This window comes from Felis catus, chromosome B3, assembly GCF_018350175.1.
Source record: "Felis catus isolate Fca126 chromosome B3, F.catus_Fca126_mat1.0, whole genome shotgun sequence".
In the NCBI taxonomy this organism is placed as follows: domain Eukaryota; kingdom Metazoa; phylum Chordata; class Mammalia; order Carnivora; family Felidae; genus Felis; species Felis catus.
The window spans coordinates 106706534-106729286 of NC_058373.1; the positions used below are offsets into that span (position 1 = coordinate 106706534).

A 22753-nucleotide genomic window follows, 5' to 3' on the forward strand; every position below is an offset into this window, starting at 1 on the left:
TACTTTTCTGCAGCTCAGATTCCTTATATTTGAAATGAGAATAATAAGCTATCTCATACGGTTAAGATTAAATAGGGTCCATAGGTACCTGACTTATGTTCTAAATATTTGTTAATTGAATGAATGGTGCTCTCCTGCCTGAAATACCTCCTTTCCCAGATCTTTATCCAGCTAACTTGTACTTATTTTATGGCCCCAGTGCCTATTTGTTTATCACACACTCAGTATTACTGATGTCCTTGTTAGTCTCTCATTATATTTTAGTAAATTCCTTGAGGATAGAATCCATGTGTTATTTGACTTTGAATGTGCAGCAATAGGTGTGATTCCTGGCAAACAACATCCACTACTTCAGTAAATGTTGAACGACTACTTTTTATACACTAGTAACCAAAGGCCTTGAACCATAAGCTTTACCAATTTTATTCTAAGGGCAAAGTAACAAACACATTGGAAAAAAGAAAAAATTAACAACCAAATATCTACAGCAGGTATCACAACAACAAAAATATTCTGATCGAATTCTATGTAATTGAAGGTGGCAAAAATACAGCCTCTCCACATAAAGACAACAACTCGTTCTCACTAAGCACTTAAACTGTGCCTAACTGAGCGATTTGGTTATTTAATCCAAAATACGCAACTCCCTGTGCGATAAATTTTCTCTCTCTTATTTTACACGATTTGAAAACTGAGCACCAGGAAGATGAGGTAACCCCTAGATCACGCAAGTAGGGAGCTGCGATGTCAAGATTCCAACAATTTGGGACTTCCTAATTCCAGAGCCTGTACCGCTAATCACACTACGCTGACTTCTAGCAACTAGATGTCAGGTGGTATCCTGACCCATGATGACTAAGGCTAGTATGTCTTCCCTGAAAGTGAGGGAAACATTAGGGATGGACCAAGAGTACCTCTCCCCCTCACACTGAACTATGAAAGGTTCTACCTGCTAACTGTGTCAAGTATATGTACGTTATTGAAACTGCACAGGGTTTTCTTCCCACAATAAACTACAATAAACTACACTTTCCCTCTGAACAGAGTAATCCTTGGTTTTCTTTTCATATTAACACACACAAAAATTTCCTTACAGCTTGAAAACCTAGATGCTTGAGAACTAAGCCACCATTTCCAGTGAAACCAGAAAACAAACCAAAAAAGGGCCGCATTTATAGTTTCGAGGTAAAGAGATCCAAACAAGACAGTCCTTGAGCACTTAGAAGTCCCGAGTATGCAGAATTGCTAGTGTCAATCACACAGGAAACAGAAGTACCTTAATACTGACAAATCGGCTTCGGAGTTCCCTTAAAGAGCCTCTAAATCATTTGAGACCAATTTCCAATGTAATGCTCTAAGGGGCCACCTTGTAGACTTCCAACAAGCAATCTAGAAGGTGTCCAGAAGATGAATAAGAAATCAAACTTGGAAAATGGAGGCGGTGGGCGCGGGGCATGTAACTTTAAACCGGCAAAACTAGGAGTTTGTGGCTACCTTCCAAAGATTCCCGTATCTTACTTACATTGCCACTAAGTAGTAACAGTGGGCCAGGGCTTTCCACACCCCCGCACCTCCCCCCCCCCCCCCCGCAATTAGGATAGGGGACTTTGCCTCATTTTATTAACAGATACCTTCCTCGTAGCATGATTCAATGATGGGCATTTTGGTTCCTCGCATTTAAAAATGCAGCCACAAATCCACTCGGGGAGAAAAAGTATGCAATAAAAGGGCAATAGCTAGGACATATAGCCAGTTCCAAATCTTCCAAGCTGAAGAGGGCGTATGAAGTATCACTAAAAACATTTATTACCGTCCGTGTGCCAAGTGGCGATGGCCAAAGTGCGGATGTGGTTAATACAAGTGCAAAACACCGAGCGGCGGAGTCACCCTACACTCCAGAATCGGCGGTAAGACCACCGGTAAACCAACGCTCGCGAAATGGCTGCCGCACGTCAATCGGCCAGAAAGCATTACTCCCTCCCTCGGGCACGTCACGTCACCAGGGAAACGGCGCTTTTGCGTAGGGGCGCGGCCCGGGTGAAAGTTCAGGACTGGACCGGAGACCCCCGCCCCTGTGCCTTTGTGGATGCTTGTGGGCGCAAGGCGAGGCCAGAGTCCCGGAGTCTCCCACGGCCGCGGGTGAGGGGAGCGTGGGCCCAGGCCTGGAGTGAACAAAGCGCCCCTCTTCCCCAGCTCCGCCTCGCTCGGCCGGCGGTGGGGTAAGCGCCCCGAAGCGAGCACGAGCCGGGGGCGGGGCGAGCTGGGGGCCCGAACCGCCCCCAAGCGCGATCTCGGTTCCGCGGCGGTGGCGGTGGCACCCGCTGGAGTTGACGTTAGCCATGGAAACGCGGAGCTGGCTCAGGCGTGACCTCGGGGAGCTGGTTGCCTGGCCGCTACAGCTTCTATGCCTTCGCGTTCGGGTCGCCGGCAGCCTCTGGGCAGGATCGCCCAACCCGGGTTTACCTGCAAAAATGCAGTCCCCGGGATGCCTTCGCACCGCCTCTGCCCTCGGGTGACTCGAGGTACGTTCGAACCCCGACATCCACCTGGGGATTTCTTGGTCACCTTAATTTCCAGGACTATGCAGAGTCACGTTATTGCAGTTTCAGTTGCCGCACATTTCTTGTTCTTCGCTATAAAACCTTCAAATGTTATTATTGCACTTTTTAGACGGAAGATGAACTCCGTGCCTAGAGGAATCAATCCAATGTGACTTTAAGGTTTTTCAGAAAACTGCTTTAGCCTGTTGAGTTACAGCGTTTTGTCTCTAAGAGACACTGGTCAGATGGAAAACGGTCCTTTGGGCTTTGATTGAGTGATGTCCTTGTTTCACCAATACAGTTTACAAACTGCATCCCTTAGATAGTCCTGTACTCTTTCCTTATGTCCAGCTAGACCACTTTTGCCCCGGCCTGGTCAACTTACGTCCCCCTGAACATGAATAACTCTTTCACCCCTAATCTGCCTTTTTTCAAAACTCTGTCAAGGACCAGTGTTTACTTCAACGAAATCTACAACAGAGGTTATCTATCAGACCTGTGAATTGATTATTTGCTCTTTACTAATCATTTCTCTTGTATTCAGCTATCTGACATTAGGTACGTTCTTTTTGTTTGTTCGTTTTGTTAAACCATTTTTTAAAGTTTGTTTATTTTGAGAGCAAGAGAGAGAGAGAGTGCGGGTGGGGGAGGAGCAGAGAGAGAATCCCACGCAGGCTCTTGGCTGCCAGTGTATGCTGGGTTCCAACTCATAAAACCTTGAGATCATAACCTGAGCTGAAACCAAGAATCAGAGGCTTAATTGACTGAGCCACCCTGGTGTCCCAAATCATTCATATAATTAGGGCACAGACCATCCTTTGTGTCATTTGGTGTCCACTGCCACCCATGCCAAATCTCCAGACTTTTATCATAGCATACAGAGCCTGACTCTATGACCAGACAATGCCATTTTAGTAATTTAACCGGGGCACCTGTCAGCTACTCCTAAATTTCCTACTAGTTATTAATGGACAATACCTGGTCGGGGAACTTTTTCTTTTGTAAAAACTAATACTACACTGTATGTATGTTCACTAACTGGAATTTAAATTTTTAAAAAGGTTTAAAAATATTAAAGATTTTTAAAGAGTGTACAATTCAGTGGTTTTTAGTATAGTCATTGAATTATGCAAGTATTACTGCGGTCAATTTTAGAACATTTTCATCACCGCTAAAGAAGGCCCTTAAAAAGTAAAAACAAATGAAAAATTAAAGCAAAGGGGGACACCTGGATGGCTCAGTCAGTTGAGCATCTGACGCTTGATTCTGAGCTCAGGTGTTGATCTTAGGGTCCTGGGTTCAAGCCTCACGTTGGGCTCCCTGCTGGGCATGGAACCTGCTTAAAAAAAAAAAAAAAAAAAAAAAAAAAAAAAAAGCCCTGTACTCTTCAGGAATTATTCCCTTATTCCCTACCCCACTTGTCACTATCCCCACCAGCCCTAGGCAAACATTAACCTATTTTCTGTCTTTATAGATTTGCATGTTCTGGACATTTCATATAAGTGGAAGCATGCAATATGTGGCCTTTTGTGATTGTCTTCTTACATTTAGCATTATGTTTTCAAGGTTCATCCATGTTGTAGCCTGTATCAGTACTTCATTCTTGTTTATAGCCTAAAAATATTCCATTGTATGGATGTGCCACATTTTATTTAATCTGCTAATGGACATTAAGGTTGTTTCTACTTTTTGGAAAATTCATATTTCTGCTATGAATGTTCATGTACAAATTTTTGTGTACACTTATGCTCTCATTTCTTTTAGGTAAATACCTAGGAATGGAATTGCTAGGTCATATGGTAACTCTCTGTTTAGCCTTTTTAGGAACTGCCAGACTGTTTTTCAAAGCCGCTGCTCCCTTTTACAAAACTACTTGCAGATTCCGTTTCCCCCCCCACCTCACCAATACTTGTTTTCTGTCTTTTTGGTAACCAGTCAAGTGGATTTGAAGTGATACCTCGTTGTGGTTTTGCTTTGCATTTCTCTAATGAATGAGTAGTGATGTGGAAACTTGTGTACTTGTTGGCTATTAGTATATATTAGTATATATATTAGTATATATATGTCTATTGAAATTCCTTAAATTGATTTCTTTGTTTTTGTCACCATTGAGTTGTAAGGGTTCTTTATGTATTCTAGGTGTAAGTCCCTTATCATATATATGATTTGCAAAAATTTTTTCCCATTCTGGGGGTTGTTCATTTTCTTGATGGTGAGAATCTTTTCTTCTAGACACTTTCCCACTTGTGTTTATCTCTTATCAAGGAGTCCTACATGCCAGTATTCTCAGGCTGGCTTGGCTAACAGAAGTTTCCTATGTTGACATTTTGGAGATTCCTGTCAGGTCCACTTTTCCCTGAAAACTCTTTCTCCCAAATTATCCTTCTATTTCTCTAACCTCTAAAATTGCCTTTCATTTGACAATGGTTTGGTATGATCGAAAAACTCGGTCAGCCACCAACTGACATTATGTGTGGATTAAGTCACTCCGTATCACTGGTTCTCAGTTTTCGTTTCTGTGAAATAAGTTGATTTATTTCTGGTAATCCCTGTGAATGGTAGACTTCATTCACCTGATACTTGATTTTGAAAGAAAAACTTGTTAATCACTTTGCATTTGTGATTGGTAAGATGTGTGCAGTATGGGAGAGGTGGATTGGGATAGAAGCAGAAGTGTCAGCTGGCCTGGCACATTTGTGATGCACTGATGTGACCTTGGCTATTCTCTACCATTTTAGTTTTCCAAGAGTATGGAATGCTAACCATTCATATTCTAGTGTTATACATTTGGGAAGGGTGATCCTTTGATCTATCTAGTTACCCTTTCCATCCATTGTTTTCTTTACAGACCAATTCCTATGAATTTACAGAAAACTCTTAGATTCAAAAATCCTCCCCAAACCTTGAATTTGAATAAATACCATTTTGTTGATCAGAGAGATGTGTTTGTGCTTGTTCTTTCATTTTAAGACTCGTTTTTTTTTTTTTTTAATGTTTATTTATTTTTGAGAGGGAGAGAGAGTGTGCATGAGCTGGGGAAGGGCAGAGAGAGACGGAGAGACAGAATCCTAAGCAGGCTCCATGCTGTCAGCGCAAAGCCTGATGCAGGGCTCAAACCCAGAAACCTTGAGATCATGACCTGAGCTGAAATCAAAAGTCATGAGGCTTAACTGACTGAGTCACCCGGGCGCCCCAAGACTCTTTTTAGGTGCTTGAGTAGATTTTCCTTTTATTGATGGTGAGAAGAAACTACTTACTATAGTAAGTGATAAACTATAACATGAAATGTGTTTTTCATGTTTTAGCACCAAATGCCTTTCAAAAGGCTCTTCAGGAATTTAGCTGTTTGTCCATGGTATGCATTTAGTTAACATTCGTAATGTATTTTCAGAATTACAAATAAAAAATAAATAAATAAAACTTTCAAAAAAAAAAAAAAACTGCTCTGATAGTAACAGGTCATTTGATCCAGAGCAAATGAGAATTACTTAATCATAGCATGCCTTTTGAGTACTCAAGATGTAGGCCATGTTGTTTCTTTTCTAGACATGCATGAAGTTTTTTATTTCCCATATTAATAAAGGTGGTGATGCTTAGAAAAGTAGAACTTCAGTATATTTCCTTTCATTTTGTTTTTTAGGTCTCTTTGAGAGAGAGAGAGTGAGTGTGTGTGTGAGAGTGAGAGTGTGTGAGCAGTGTAGGGGCAGAGAGAAAAGGAGAGAATCCCAAACAGGCTCCATGCTGTCAGCACGGAGGCTGATGCAGGGCTCGATCCCATGAACTGTGAGATTACAACCCCAGCTGAAATCAAGAGTTGGACATTCAACAGACTGCTCTACCTAGACACCCCTTCTTTCAAATTTTTTCATCAAGGTGCCCCTCCTTTCAAATTTTTTAAAGTACTTTTGAGGAACATGGATGAGGCATTCTATTTATTACTGACAAAGTTTGTGTAGGCATTTTTTAAACAAGCAGCAATTACTTTTTCTTGAAAAGTTTATTTTTAATAATTCTATGTTGGGGCGCCTGGGTGGCGCAGTCGGCTAAGCGTCCGACTTCAGCCAGGTCACGATCTCGCGGTCCGTGGGTTTGAGCCCCGCGTCGGGCTCTGGGCTGATGGCTCAGAGCCTGGAGCTTGTTTCCGATTCTGTGTCTCCCTCTCTCTCTGCCCCTCCCCCGTTCATGCTCTGTCTCTCTCTGTCCCAAAAATAAATAAACGTTGAAAAAAAAAATTTAAAAGTTTAAAAAAATAATAATAATAATTCTATGTTATTTGTAAACTAACTTTGTTTATTGCTTATTCTCTTCATAATGAAAGTTAAAATAATTCCAGAGTTACTTTTACCAGTAACAATTATTTGACAGGCAAATGATCTCTACCCTACTGGATTATAATCTTCTTTGGATCAGACAGTAGCCTTATTACCATTACCTAGTACATTGTAGGTATTCAGAAGTTTAAATGTATCAAAATACTAAATTTCATTTAACTATTTCTCTATAAAAGGAAGGATAACATATTTGTTTATATTAACAGCTATCAAAATGAATTCTTTAATCCTCACCAGCATCTTCTGACAGTGCTTCAAGTACAAGTTAACATAGGGAGAGAAAAAAGATTATAATGTATGTCAGAGCTAATATCCTTCATATATAAAAAGTTCTTTGAAATTAATGAGAAGTGAACACTTTTTTTTTTTAACATTCATTTTTAAAAGAGACAGAGCCTGAGTGGGGGAGGGGGAGAGAGAGAGGGAGACGCGGAATCTGAAATAGGCTCCGTGCCTGCACACACAGCCTGATGTGGGGCTCAAACTCACAAACTATAAGAACGTGACCTGAGCCAAAGTCGAATGCTTAACTGACTGAGCCACCCAGATGCCCCAAGAAGTGAACACTTAAAAAGAGGCAATTTACAAAGGAATTAGATGATGTTTATCTACATGTACACACATATGTATAGTGAATATTCCCAGAAAGATAGACCATATTAATGAAATAATAAGATTCTATAAAAAGGAACATCCAGGCATTAAAGATGTACTCTTAGAAATTAAACATATGAGAGCAAAGATTTAATAAAATTTGACAAATATACTAGGAGATAGTAAGTTTCCTGAAAGTATAACAAAAATATAGTTGACACACAGGGCAGACATGCTCAATATATGTGTGTGGATTCAGTGTCACCTCATACCTGTTAGGATGGCTATTATAAAATAAAACGAAAGAAAAACTACAAGCGTTGGCAAGGATGTGGAAAAATCGGAACCCTTGTACACTGTTGGTAGGATGCAAAATGGTGCATCTGCTATGGAGAACAATGTGGAGGATCCTCAAAAAATTAAAAATAGAACTGCCATATGATCCAGCAATCCCACTTATGGGTATATATCTGAACACACTGGAATCAGAATCTCAAAGAGATATTTGCCCTCCCATGTCCATTGTAACATTGTTTACCATAGCCAAAAAAACAGAAGCAACCCATTGTCCATCAACAGATGAATGGATAAAATGTGGTATATACACACAATGGGATATTATTTAGCCCTAAAAAGGGAAGGAAATCCTGCCACATGTGATCACATGGATAAGCCTTGAAGATATTATGGTAAGTGAAATAAGCTAGTCAGAGAAGGACAAATACTGCATGATTCTACTTAAATGAGGTATCTGTAATTGTCAGACTCCTAGAAACAGTAGAATGAAGGTTGCCAGGGACTTGGGGGAGGAAGAAACAGGAGGAAGACTTGCTATATAAAGATTTAGTTGTGTGAGATGAGTAAGTTTTAGAGATCTTCTGTACAACATTGTATTGCTACTTAACAATACTGTATTATACACTTAAAAATTTGTCAAGAGGGTAGATCTCATGGTAAGTGTTCTTACCATAAAAAAATCTGAATCCAATAGAACAGAAAAAAAAGTGTGGATTCAATGAATGAAATTAACCAATCAATAAAAATAATGGTAGATTAAAAACAAGTAGCCTTTACTAAACAAAAATTGGACAATTGACTAAGAAAACTTTAAATTTATTGTAATCCCCTGCAAACTGCCACTTTTTGTTTATTATTATTATTTTATTATTTTCTTTAAGGGATTTTTTTCAGGTTGGTATCTTGCCTGATTCCTGCATTAAAGTTGAAAAATAAGAATTCCCTCCTAGTACATTGCCAGATTGATCTGTTTCTCACCCTTCTAGATAATGGTCAAATTCCAAATAAAGCAGCGTTTCTATGGCTATTTTGTTGGCCCACTTTCAGAGTAGCATATGAAAACAGCATATGGCCAAAATCAATGTTGTGATGCCATCTTTATCCCTTAATCTTTATTTTCACAGCATTTTTCCTCCTAAGCCTTGAGCCATTTTTCATTTTAACATGTTGGAGGCTGCAGCCATACAAATGCATCAGTCTGTTTAGAAATTGTCTCTGAGAATGTATGCCAAATTCCCATTCAGGAAGTAAGTTTTAATTAGTCTGAATTTATTTTCCATTTTAGTAATCCAGATTAGAATTTAGAAGATCTCTCTGGGGGTACTCGGTGGCTTGGTCAGTTGAGCATGCCACTCGATTTTGGCTTAGGTCATGATCCCAGGGTCATGGGATCAAGCCCTATAGGGCTCCTTGCCTTGCGTGGAGACTGCTTTAAGATTCACTTTCTTCCTCTCTTTCTGCCCCTCACCCACTTGCTTATGTGCGTGTTCTCTCTCTCTTTCTCTCTAAAAATCGGAGATTTCTTGGTATAAATGGTAAGTGTTGCTCTATATAAAGAAAATATTTAAAAAATTTTCCAGGATCTGTAATTAAATTAAATATCTCACAGTATCAGTTTATTTTTTTTTTTGCTTTAATGAATTTCCAGTTTCTGTCATACAGTCCTTCATATATGTATAAATATACATTTATATATATTTAGTGTTTTATTTATCTTTGAGAGAGAGAGTGGGAGTGGGAGAGGAAGAGAGAGAAGGAGAGAGAAAATCTTAAGAGGATCCACTTACAGCAGCGAGCCTGGTATGGAGCTCAAACTCATGAACCATGAGATCATGACCTGAACCAAAGTTGGGCACTCAACCACCTAAGCCACCTGGGGCACCCCCGTACAATCCTCTTTTATCTTTAAGATATTAGAAAAAAATATCCATACTAGAAGTAAGCTTTTCAGCAATCTGATATACTTGCTACTTGACAAATTTCCCTTATAATCTTTTTCCTTGTGTAGCGTTATTCATGACATTCCTCAATTGGTATATCTTTTCTTTTTTAAGTTTATTTATTTATTTTGAGAGAGGGAGAGACAGAATCCCAAGCAAGCAAGCTCCGTGCTGCACTGTAGGCACAGAGCCCAGCGCAGGTCACAAACCCACAAACCCGCAAGATCACAGCTTGAGCAGAGATCAAGAGTCCGATGCTTAACTGACTGAGCCACTCAGGTGCCCCCTGATTGATACATATATTTTTTAAATGTTTATTTATTTTTGAGAGAGAGAAAGAGAACATGAGCAGGGGAGGGGCAGAGAGAGAGGGAGACAGAATCTGAAGCAGGCTCCAGGCTCTGAGCTGTCAGCACAGAGCCCGATGCGGGACTTGAACGGAGTGTGAGATCATGACCTGAGACGAAGTCGGACACAACCGACTGAGCCATCCAGGCGCCCCAAGATAGATATATTTTTTAATTCTCCTTGGCTTAGCTAAATCTTTAAGATCATAATTGAAGCTGAGGCCAGTATTTCTCAAGCAATTTACAGAGAACACTACACACATGATCTGTTGCTAGATATGGTGGGAAAGTTAGGTTTCCTGTTCGAGTGAGTTTGGAAAATTCAAATGATACATTTTAAGCAGGTTTGCAGTCGTGTTTTGTTTTGTTTTTAACTTCAAAGATGTCTCTAAGTCTTTAGTTTGCTGATATCCACTGTGACTCTTCAAGATGATGTCCTAGTGTGTTATTTATCAAGCTTCTTTGACCATGGACTCCCTTTTAAGAAACATTGTGTAGAGCAAATAATTCTGTATCCTTCAGCCTTTCTTTTAATATCACATGAAAATAATTCAAATCTGTCTTGAGGAGACTCAAGTGTGAACATTCTCTTGATACTTCATAATGTGCTCTCACTTCTTTTGTGGTTGATCTTGCCTTATTTTGACTCTGTTACCTGCTGTTTTATCTCTGCTTTTCACTCCTAGTATGAACTAGCTCCTTCTTCCTGACAAAGAAGAAAGTTAAAATGTTGCATAAGATAGGGAGCAAATTACAATTGGATTTCTGTCACATTAAAATTCTACAGCCATTTCCTTCTCTGTCCCAGAAACTCAGGCTCTTCCCTCAGGCTCATCCTGTTCCTATAGGAGCATACTGCTTTGGAATATACTGCTCTAGGCAAAATCTTCTCTGACCCAATAATACTATCAATAAGTGCCATTATTTATTCCATATTATCAATAAATTATTTTCTAAACATTTAAAAACTGAGAATAAAGAGTTTACAAGTTTACTGTTAGTGGGGCAGGATATGCAGGAAGAAGGTTTTGAAAAAAAAACGAACAGTAAACACTCCCAACTTCCCTTTTAAACAGCAGTATTTAGTGTTGTCTTTTAATTTTAATCATCTTATTTATACCATTAATGTATTACATGCCTCTCCATGCCAAGATATTTTACTAAATATTACGGAGAATCGGAAGTGTCTCAAGATTTGGCCCCAGCCCACAAATAACTAGTTAGTAGAGAAAATAAATACAAATGAAAAAATAACAGGTAAAGAGGTGAATAATACAAGAAGTGTCCTATGTTGATACATGTTACAAGATGAGAAGTATGGACAAGCAATATTTGTTATACAGAGAAAAGAGAGGCACAGTTTGACCTAGGCGTTCTGGGGAATTTGCAGAAAGGATTAGACTGAATGTCTAAAGTTGACCAAAATTACTAATTAGGGAAGGGAAGAAAGGGCATCCTAGGATGGAGAGAACATGAGCAGAGACACCAGAGAGAAAAGGGTGGGATGTGTTTGCAGGGCAAGGGGCCAAGAGTTCTAGAGGTTATTTGATAATTTGAAGAGGTATCAAAATGTTCTGTGTAAAATACACAGACATACAATCACATTGTAGTATGTGTGCTGTCTGGAACTTTTTACACCTATACAAACTATATACAATCATGTATACACACAGGTATATATACTCTTTTTTTAAAAAATGCAAATGGGATCATCAATGTGTTTATTTTACTTTTCAACATGTCATGGCATCTTTCTTTTTCCATATCAACAACAGATCTTCAGAGTATTTCACTGTTCGGAATATAATCACAGAATATTCCATCGAATGGGTAAGAACATTTAAACTAAACTCTACCAAAGATTCAGAAGTACTAAAAGGTAAATGAATATGGATAGTAACATGAAGCCAGATAATATGATTGTAAGGTGTCTTCAGTTTCTGGCTTTCTGGCCCAACGAGCCGTTTCACCTTGTTTCTGATTTGCCTCAGTGGAGCAGGAGGGACCAGCTTTTACCTAACTCCCTGGGAAAATTTCAGGCACTTCCAGTCTCTTGAAAAATCCCAGGCCAGACATCCAAGTTCATTTTCCTTTCTGATGGCATCTTCTGTGGATAATTGAAATCAGAATATTTACACCTGCTCACAAGAATATGCCCTTTACCTTAGGCTTGTACGGAACAACATACCAGAATAAAGTACACTGAGCCTGACATCAAGACAGGAGATAAGCTTATTCAGAGGGGAGGGAAGCAGTCTTTTCATTCCTTAAGATTGAACCATCAATGACTAAGGTTCCATTTGGCCCTACGGTTATGTTATTTTGTGAGTATTTGCACGGCTGTCATGTAAGTAAAAGCTATGACTTGTTCTGTGCAGAACTAAGTCCAATGACTAGAAGACTAAATATGGTGTTTACAGTAAAGAACTTCCTAACAGCATAACAAGAGATGTTCTAAAGTAGTCATTCTTAATGGCGACCTCCAAATCTTTCATGATGCCTGAAAACTGTCTCTAGGGCTGGTATTGGTTGGGTAGGACTGACTTTCAGAAAGACTGTTTTAAACTGAAGAAAGAACAGGAGAAGAAAGAAGGAGAAAAAGAAGAAAGGCTGTTTTAAGACGGCTTTAAATTTGTGTGTATGTGGTAAAATACATACAACATTTACTGTCTTAACCATTTTTAAGTGTACGGTTCAGTGGTATTAAATGCATTCACATTGTTGTGCAGTCATCACCATCATCCATCTCTGACTCTTTTTATCTTGTAAAACTTTATACCCATTCAACAGTGACTGCCATTCTCTTCCCTCAGCCCATGGCAACCACCATTCTACTTTCTATCATTTTGACAACTCTAAGTACCTTGCCTTAGTGACATTCTGCAGTATTTGTCTTATTGTGACTAGCTTTTTTTACTTAGCATACTGTCCTTAATGTTCATCCATGTTGTAGCATACTGCAGGATTTTTTTTCCTTTTTTAAGGTTGAGTAATATTTTGTTCATCTTTTCCTCCTTTGATAGACACTTGGGTTTACTTCTGTGTTTTAGTTATTGTGAATAATGCTGCTGTGAACATGAGTTACAAAAATCTCTTTGAGAACCTGCTTTCAATTCTTTGGAGTATATATCCAGAAGTCGAATTCCTGGATCAAATGGTAATCCAATTTTTAATTTTTTGAGGAACCACCGTACTGTTTTCCCCAACAGTTGTCTCATTTGATATTCCCACCAAGTGCACAAGGGTTCCAGTTTTCCACATCCTCACCAACACTTGCTGTTTTCTGTTTTTCTTATAGTAGCCATCCTAATGGGTGTGAGGTGGTACCTTGTTATAGTTTTGCTTTGCGTTTCTCTAATGATTAGTGGTGTTGAGTATCTTTTCGTGTGTTTATTGCTATTTGTATATCTTCTTTGGAGAAATGTCTATTCAAGCCCTTTGCCAATTTTTGAGTTGGTTTATTTTGTTGTTGAGTTTTAGGAGTTCTCTATATATTATGGATTGTAATCCCTAATCAGACAGATATATGATATGTAAATATTTTCTCCCATTCTGTCGGTTGCCTCTTTTCTATGTTGATAGTGTCTTTGGTGTACACAGTATTTAAATTTTCATGAAATCTAATTTGTCTGGTTTCCTTTTGTAACCTGTACCTTTGGTATCATATCCAAGAAGTCATTGCCAAAGCCAGTATTGGAAGCTTTTATCCTATGTTTTCTTCTCAGCATTCTATTGTTTTAGGTTTTATACTTAATGTCCATTTTGAGTTAATTTTTCTATATAGTGTTAAAGGCCTAATTTCATTCTTTTGCATGTCAATACTCAGTTTTCCTCACACCATTTATTGCAAAGACCATCCTTTCCCTATTACCTTTGTCACGTATTTGGCCATATATGTGAGGATTTATTTCTGGGCTCTCTATTCTATTTCATTGGTCTATGTCTCTTTCTTTATGAAGACAGCTTTAAACATAATTTTTCTTTTCCAACCCAACATATGATCTCTGAGGTAGTACTTTGCTAGCTATCTTGTGTCAGGCAACTGTTTTTCAGAATAAGCTACTGAGTATATCCCAGGAAAAGGAAAAGTTGAAGGTGGAGAATCCACGTTATTTGGTACTTCGATTTTTCTGGCCCTTAAATGGAAATAATCTAGATTAAAACACATATAGGTCCTATTATTGTTTCATGTTTTCCTAGTTTTGGTAGATTTTGGAAACTGATAACAGAAAGAGAAGCTAAAAATTGAATCAGAAAGTGGTTTGCTTATGGTAACATAGCTAATAATAAGCATTTACTCTGACACCTAGAGTCTTTTAATTTCCAGTTTATTGTTCTTTCTACTGCATATTGAGCTGTCAATGGATTTTATTGAAATGTAACTATTTTATTTTTATTTATTTAAAAAAATTTTTTAATGTTTATTTTTAAGACGGGGAGAGAGCATGCGAGCAGGGGAGGGGCAGAGAGAGAGGGAGACACAGAATCTCAAGCAGGCTGCAGGCTCTGAGCTGTCAGCACAGAGCTTGACGCGGGGCTCAAACTCGCAAACTGTGAGATCATGACCCGAGCTGAAGTCCAGTGCTTAACTGAGCCACCTGGGCACTCCCAAATGCTACTATTTTAGCAGGATTTGACTCTTTAAATTATCAGAAAATCCTAAATTTATTATAATTGCTAGATGATATGACTAACAGTATTTGTTTCCATATTCCATTTCTATTTTCGTTTCAATTCAAAGGAATCAACGAGAATATGTTCATTTTATAGAGCAGAGTTTGGCCAACTATGGCCCACAGACTGAATCTGGCCCACAGGTATGGGTAAAAATACCCTAACACTTTATCAGAGCACAACCACTCATATCCATTTATGAATGTATTGTCTATGGCTGCTTTCTGCTACAACAGCAGAACTGAGTCATGTAGCAGAATTGAGTCATAGTAACAGAAATTATATGGTCCACTAAGCCCAAAATATTTACTCTTCTGCCCTTAGAGAAAAATTTTTCTGACCCTTATAATAGAGGAAAAGTTTAAAACCAAACATTGAAAACTCTTAGGAAAATGATTAAACCACTGGCAGATTTGAGTTGAAAGCACTGGCTTTTTGAATGTTTCTTTGCCTTCAAAATCTAAAAATGTCAATTTTAAGATCTAATTTAATTAGATCTGATTTCCGTTAATTTAAGATCTAATCCCAAATAATAAGTTCTAGATAAATTATAATGAATATCCTTTTTTTCCCAAATAAAAAACAACTTTTCAACTGTTTGTTTAGTGCTGCATGTATGTCAGGCAATGGGGAGGAGCTAGCGGGTGAAATTATAAATCCTGCCCTTGAAGGAATTAAGGAGATAAAATAGAAATGTGGAGTTCCCCCCCATCTTTTAAGTATGACATTTTCAAGTAGTGACTTTTTTCTTTTTCTTAGAGACTGCTGTGTTACAGAAGAGGATGTAACTTTCAGAATAATCCTGAATGAGAAGGATGAGTCCAGATGTGCCTCTGCTGAATGATTACAAACAGGACTTCTTTCTGAAGCGCTTTCCACAGACCGTTCTTGGAGGCCCTCGATTCAAACTAGGCTATTGTGCCCCTCCTTATATATATGTTAATCAAATTATCCTTTTCCTGATGCCATGGGTTTGGGGTGGATTAGGGACACTTTTGTATCAATTAGGGATTTTGGAAGACTATTACACAGCAGCACTTTCAGGTGGACTGATGCTTTTCACTGCATTTATCATCCAGTCCACAAGTTTATATGCCAGGAACAAATCGGTGACCATAGAAAGAATGCTAACCACAGATGTCTTAGCAGAGGAAGATGAACATGAATTTACAAGTTGTGCTGGTGCTGAGACTATCAAATTTCTCATTCCTGGCAAGAAATATATAGCCAATACAGTTTTTCACTCTTTTCTTGCTGGGTTAGTGTGTGGTCTTGGAACATGGTATCTGCTTCCAAATAGAATGTCCCTGCTGTATGGCAGTGCAGGAGGCGCTGTTCTGCAATTTGTCTTCGGATGGATGACATTATGTATAGGAGAATATTCATTAATTGTAAACACAGCTGCAGAGACTGCGACTTTCCAAACCCAGGATACTTATGAAATCACTCCTCTTATGAGACCTCTTTATATTTTTTTCTTTGTTTCTGTAGATCTTGCACACAGGTAATAAGCTACCAAATACTTTGTCACTTGCTTTGTTTTTAAGCATACATACACAGTATGAGCTCTCCTTAGTATTAAAAAACTGAATCTATGAAAAAAAAAAAAACTGAATCTATGAAAGTCATCAAGACCAAACCATTGGGTGATAGTTGTTCTGATGATTAATCTCTTCGGAGTAATCTCTGTTAAACATTCATACTAACGTAGTAATTAAACCTTATTGAGGAGTTGAAAACTCTTTGGTAAGAGAAATCAGCAAAATTTCAATTCTGTGTTTCACTTTAAATAAGGAGCTATGTGCTATAAGATAGCCTGGCTGAGGCCTGTGAAAAGGGAGATGGAATTTTCCTATGAGGGTATAATGAAGAATTTAAAATTTATACCATAAATATTATGTACAGATTGAGTGAATTTAAGATGAGTAACATTTCTAATTTTGTTATAATAAGTATGTAGGATGAATACTGATTTTTAAAAAATCAATTTGCTATAGAAGAAAAATATACTTTTTTAACAAAACTGTTTACCAAACTGTTTACAAAATTGTTGGATAACCCCCTTTGCTCACCTTTTATAAATCTGACTTTTCTTTCTCTGTTTCTATAGATTGCAGCTTTCTCTCTCACGGGTTTATGTGCAGATAGAAATGTAAAGGCATTTAATGGACTGAATGTCTTCAAATTCATATATCAAAGCCTGTCCCCCAGTGTGATGGTGATTGGAGATGGGGTCTTTGGGAGGTGATTAGGAAAATGAGGGTGGGGCCTTGGTCTGATGGAATTAATGCCCTTATCAGAAGAGACACCAGAGAGCTTGATCTCTCTCTCTCTCCACTATGTGAGGATACAGTGAGAAGGCTGCTGTCTGCAAACCAGCAAGAGAGTTCTCAGCAGAACCTGACCATGCTGGCACACTGATCTTGGACTTCCAGCCTCCAGAATAATTTCTGTTGTGTAAGCCACCCAGTCTGTGGTATTTCATTATGGCAGCCCAAGCTAAGACAGATTTTGATACCAAGAGGTGGGTTGCTCCTGTAACAGATACCTAAAAAGTGTGGAAGTGGCTTTCAAATTGGGTAATGGGTAGAGGCTAGAAGAGTTTTGAGGTTCATGCTAGAAATGTGGACTTAAAGGCATTTCTGGTGAGGTCTTAGAAATGAGAACATGTTCTTGGAAACTGGAGGAAAGGTGATTGTTGGTATAACGTGGCACAAAACTGTTCTAATTTTTATGGAAAGTAGAACTTGAAAGTGATGAAATTGGATAGAGAGTTAAGGAGATTTCCAAGCAAGTGGCTAAAAGAACAGCTTGAATTGAAGAAGGAATTGCTAAGCAAAAAATAATCAGAACTAGAAGATTTGGAAAATTTTCGGCCTAGCCATATTGCAAAAAAAATGAGAAAGCATGTTCTGAAGAGAGCACCAAGAGTGTGACTGGACTAACACTAAAGAGTTCAAGGGGTTATATGACCAGAAATACGGCCAGTTTGAACTAAAGCAGTCAGAGACCAGATGAAATGAACTAAGGCTGTTAGACTTCTTAGATTTGACAGGTCTTTAAGAAGAGGGGAAAAATGACCCCAAAAGTGATTCAGAGATTGTCAGGGCTACTTCCTTGGTTTCAACAAACTAGAAGCTGGAAGCCTTGGGTCTAGTTCTTGCCCTGCAAAGCGTTGGGAGTGGGACCCACACCTAGAGCTGTTTGGGTAATGATGGCAACCCTGGGGGCCTAGAGGGCAAAATATGGAACCAAGAAGATTCTTCCTCAGCCTTAAGGTCTAATGGAATTTGCCTTGCTAGGTTTTGGACTTCTTTGGAACCTGTCACCCCTTCCTTCTTTCCTATTTCTCCCTTCTGGAATAAGAATGTTCATTCTGAGGTCACCTGGGTGGCTCAGTCGGTTAAGGGGCTGACTTCAGCTCAGGTCATGATCTCACGGTCTGTGGGTTCCAGCCCCGTGTTGGGCTCTGTGCTGACAGCCACTTGGAGCCTTGAGCCTGCTTCAGATTTTGTGTCTCCCTCTCTCTCTGCCCCTTCCCTGCTCGTGCTCTATTTCTCTCTCTCTCTCTCTCTCTCTCTCTCTCTCTCTCTCTCTCTCTCTCTCTCTCTCAAAAATAAACATTTAAAAAAAAATGTCCATTCTGGGGCTGTCCCACTGTTTTATTTTGGAAGTATATAGCTTGTCTGATTTCACAGGTTCACAGCTGGAGAGGGATTTTGCCTCAGGATGGAGTGTACTTGATTCTCACCCATATCTGCTTTAGATGGTAGTTAGATGAAACTTTGGACTTTAGCCTGTAGAATTGATGCTGGAATTTTTTAAGACTTTTGGACCTGTTGGGATGGAATGAATGTGTTTTGCATGTAAGAAGAACATGAATTTGGGAGACTGGGTTAGAATGTTAAGGACTGAATGTTTCTGCCCCCTCAAAATTTGTATGTTGATGCCCTAGCTCCCAATGTGATGGTATTTAGAGATGGGGTCTTTGGGAGGTAATCAGGTCATCAGGGTAGTCCTATTCTTATGGGATTGGTGCCCTTATAAGAAGAGAGACCAGAGAGCTTGATCTCTCTCCTTCCACCATGTGAGGATGCAGTGAGAAGTTGGCTGTCTGCAAGGCAGGAAGAGTGTTCTCACCATAACCCAACCATAATGGCACTGATTTTCCTGTCTCTAGAACTATAAGAAATAAATTTCTGTTATTTAAGCTACCTGGTCTGCGGTATTTGTTATGGAAGCCTGAAATAAGACATTTAAAAATATTTAGCTATTTTGTATACTGAAACTGACGTATTCTTAGGTATCCAATTGCTATTCCTTAAATCTTAATCTCTTCTCATTGTGCTACATTTGTGGACCAGAGGACACTATAATATCCTTTTTCTTCATCCACTCAAATATGTAAGGGAAAAATTAGTTTATGGGAAATTCATCTACAATTGCTCTGTTAGTACCATTACCATTTATTAGCTGTAAGATATGTTACAGTTAAATACTTAGTTTTGAAAAGTTAGGAATAAAATTAAGTTTACATGTGTATGTATACATTTGATCCCTTTTTAAAGATGGAGGTTTATAAGATTATTTTCACAATATAGATTCTTGAGTTACTGTCTCACTGTGCTATTTCTGAAATCAGAAATTATATACCTGCTATAATACATCTTTGCATTTAAATTGATGCTCCAGGTTCTTTAATTTCTTTTTTAAATCTCAGTTAATTTATAATTTGATTACCTTGAATTTCTGCATTACTCATTTCTGAATCAAAGGACATAAATGTTTTTAGTACATTGTAGTTGGATTTAATGTACAGTTTTAATGTTTACGGTTTGATCATTACAAACAGGTTTTTGTTTTTTTCAACTAAAAGGAAAAGACAAAAGCAGGCCCAAATCTGTTCATATAGAAGAAGATGACATATTTGTGCAGAAAAATTACCTCTCACTTGACTTAGAAATTTTTAGCTTCTGGTTAACAAACTAATAAAGAAGATGATCTTTATACAGTAGATATGATACTGCAGATAAAAATGTATGAAATGTGTGCACTGTTCAAATTTGAACAGTTGTCAGATATATCAAATTGTTTCTTAATTTTATTTGAGAGAATGTAAAAGTTGAAGAGACAAGCCTCACAGTATAATATTTTCTCTTTCCCCATTCTTTATTCTACCCAGTACACTGTGTATTAATAATTTACTTTTTCTGTACATTTTCATCAAAGACTGGTATTAAATCTACAGTGCTTATAGTTCATAGACTCTCAGGAAGTGTTTGAACGTATGATGCATATTTATTTCATCTTAGCCACTATAAACATCTTTTTGCTGGACGTGGATATAGTGTACAGAATTTGAAATATTTTTATAGCTGTTAGAGTCAAAGATTTTTTTTCTTGAGGTCTTAGATATTTTGCCCTAGAAGATTCCTATTACATTATCAGAAATAGAATTTAAACATACTTTCCATATGAAAGACTTGACCACAATAATCATTATTTGGGTCTGAGTCATACAGGAAAGTGATCATGATGTGTGCCTGCTCAAAATATGAATGCTTATATTTATGTATGGTATTCTTGTATATAAATAAAATTTCTATGTCATTGCTTATTAAGAACAAAAAGATTTAGGGAGGTTAAATCAAAGTTGGGTAAAATATTTCTTGAGTATACATTATTTTTACACAAATTATACTATACTTAAATATATTAGGAAGAGAAATGTTGTCTTTAACAAGAAAAATAACTACAGATCTGCATGTTTTCCTTGACCTTCCTGTGGTTTATTATGTGTGGTTTGATTTTCCTTTTTGTCACTTGAGTATTTTCTTCCCAGAATGAAATACATTTTAAAACTACACTACAAAAAGTATTGTCCTCTAATTTAGCATCATATTGTTAACCTTGTATTCATTAATTCTCTGCTTATAAAATTTGAAGGACATACATTATGAGCCAGTGCATTAGCTGACATAGTCTTGATAGCTTTGGAGCAAACACATTATGTCATTATTATATCCATAGTTGCTATACATTTGCTTCTGGGCTGTTAACATATGCTTAAGTGGATAATTATTACAGAAGGTGCCTTTCTCCTTGACTTTGATTCCTAGCAGCTCAGGTATTCAAGTACAATTATGCTGTGAGTTTTGACATTTAGTTTTTTATAAGTTATCTTTTGAACACTGTAAGTACTAGGACATTATTGGTTTCTGGACAAAGTATGGTCAGCCTTATTTCAAAAAAATTAGTTATATTTTGATAGTGTTTATGCTTCTGTGCTTTGAGTTTTTGTTAAGTCATTCAAAGCCATCTAATTTTTAACTGGTAAATGCTGTACGAAGAACAAATTTCTCCACTTTATAGAAATCATCTCTAGTTTATGAAATTGTATTTTACAAGTTTGTATTCTCTATAAAATAAAAACAATATTATAAATGCTAGTTAAGTTCCCACACCAATCCACAGAGACATGTTCATAAGCCTAATGTTGCCAACTTCTGATACTGATTCTACTGACTTCAAGTTCTGGGACCTGGGGGTAAGACAGTACTGGGAGAGTAGGAAAAAGAAAAGAGCTCTCTTTGCTAGCTACTAACGTTATGAACATCAGTAAGGCTTTGGCTTTCCTAGAGTTAACTTACAATTTTAAATTAGAAAATTTTAAACTCTCAACAATCATTGGTAGAATTTTAGCCAACGTAGGTTAGACAGTTACAGGAGAAATATTTTTGCTCTGGACTCAGTTCAGTTTTACAAATCCCTGAATTCAATTATTCAGTAAACTGCTTTTAATTACTTCTTTCCACATTGGAATCCACATATTTTCTAAGTGCTAATCCTGTACACAATTGAGTAGGGGTAGTGGCTGCTATGGGAGAAGGACAATGGTCACAATTTACAAATGTTGATATTTTGCAGTTTGGGACTAGGATCTTTTTGTAAGTGTTCCTTTGTTTTGGGGGAGTGGGTTGCATGTGTTTTATTTTTCCTGGGAAGATCCTCTCTCTCTATTATTTTGTATGATTTAAATGTTCCCTTTTCTTATAGGTTTACGGTAAACATACCAGCTCTAGAACAAACGAATCAGATTTTACACATCTTGTTTATATTTTTACCCTTTCTGTGGGCACTCGGGACTCTGCCCCCACCTGATGCCCTTTTCTTATGGGCAATGGAACAGATTTTAGAGTTTGGCCTTGGAGGCTCATCTATGTCAACCCATTTACGGTAATTATTTTAAATATTAAGGTTCTGTGTAACTTAAAGTATAATTTTTCTTTTCAATCAAATCTTTCTTTTTTTCTCTGCAGGTTATTAATAATGTTCATCATTTCTGCTGGAACAGCGGTAACATCATATTTCATTCCCAGCACTGTTGGTGTGGTTCTTTTCATGACCGCACTTGGGTTCTTACTGAGTCTTAACCTAAGTGACATGGGTTTTTTCTTCAAACACAGTGCGACTGGACACAGAGTTGGAACCAAATCTAAGGCTTTACCCAATGGGTTAGAAAAACAGTTTACTTGGAAGGAATGCCTTTTCTATATTATTATATTAGTCTTGGCTCTCATAGAAACTAGTTTGCTGCATCATTTTGCTGGTTTCCCACAGATTTCCAAAAATAGTCCTCAGGCTATTGTTGGCTATATTTTGATGATATTGCTTATAATACTGTGGCTACTTAGAGAAATTCAGAGTGTCTGTATCTTTGGAATTTTCCAAAACCCTTTCTATCCAAAGAATGTGCAAACTGTGACTTTATTCTTAGAGAAGCAAAGAAGGCTTATGAAGATTGGTGTTATCAGACGGATTTTGCTAAATCTAGGTAAGAAGATAAAATCTACTAATTTTGTGTTTTAGCTAGGAAGTGTACAAAAATATTCCCATATTTTTGTAATATACAACATACAGGCATTCATTCTTTTATGTTTTGGTTTGTTTATTAGTTTTTTCAGTTAATTGCTTAAATGTGCTCATAGAAGAACACATATCAGCTAAAATAAAATGTGGTAGAAGAGGTT

The 22753-nt window shown here is 37.8% G+C and overlaps 1 protein-coding gene across 5 annotated transcripts in view; it reads left to right on the plus strand.

The window, feature by feature from the left end:
- The first annotated feature begins 2078 nt into the window (after positions 1-2078).
- The window catches only part of PCNX4 (pecanex 4), a 38394-nt gene continuing 17719 nt past the window's right edge, over positions 2079-22753 (plus strand). Inside the window, exons 1-4 of one of the 5 annotated variants that reach the window (XM_011283249.4) lie at positions 2079-2522; positions 15483-16227; positions 21780-21959; positions 22043-22557. In XM_011283249.4, coding sequence (XP_011281551.2) covers positions 15530-16227; positions 21780-21959; positions 22043-22557 — 1393 coding nt within the window. In that variant the 5' untranslated portion in view covers positions 2079-2522; positions 15483-15529. Of the gene's footprint in view, positions 2523-11843; positions 11880-13072; positions 13207-15482; positions 16228-16833; positions 17248-18292; positions 19128-21779; positions 21960-22042; positions 22558-22753 lie in introns of those variants that run through there. The other 4 variants (XM_045059994.1, XM_023255740.2, XM_019833078.3 and 1 more) reach the window with 4 other exon arrangements.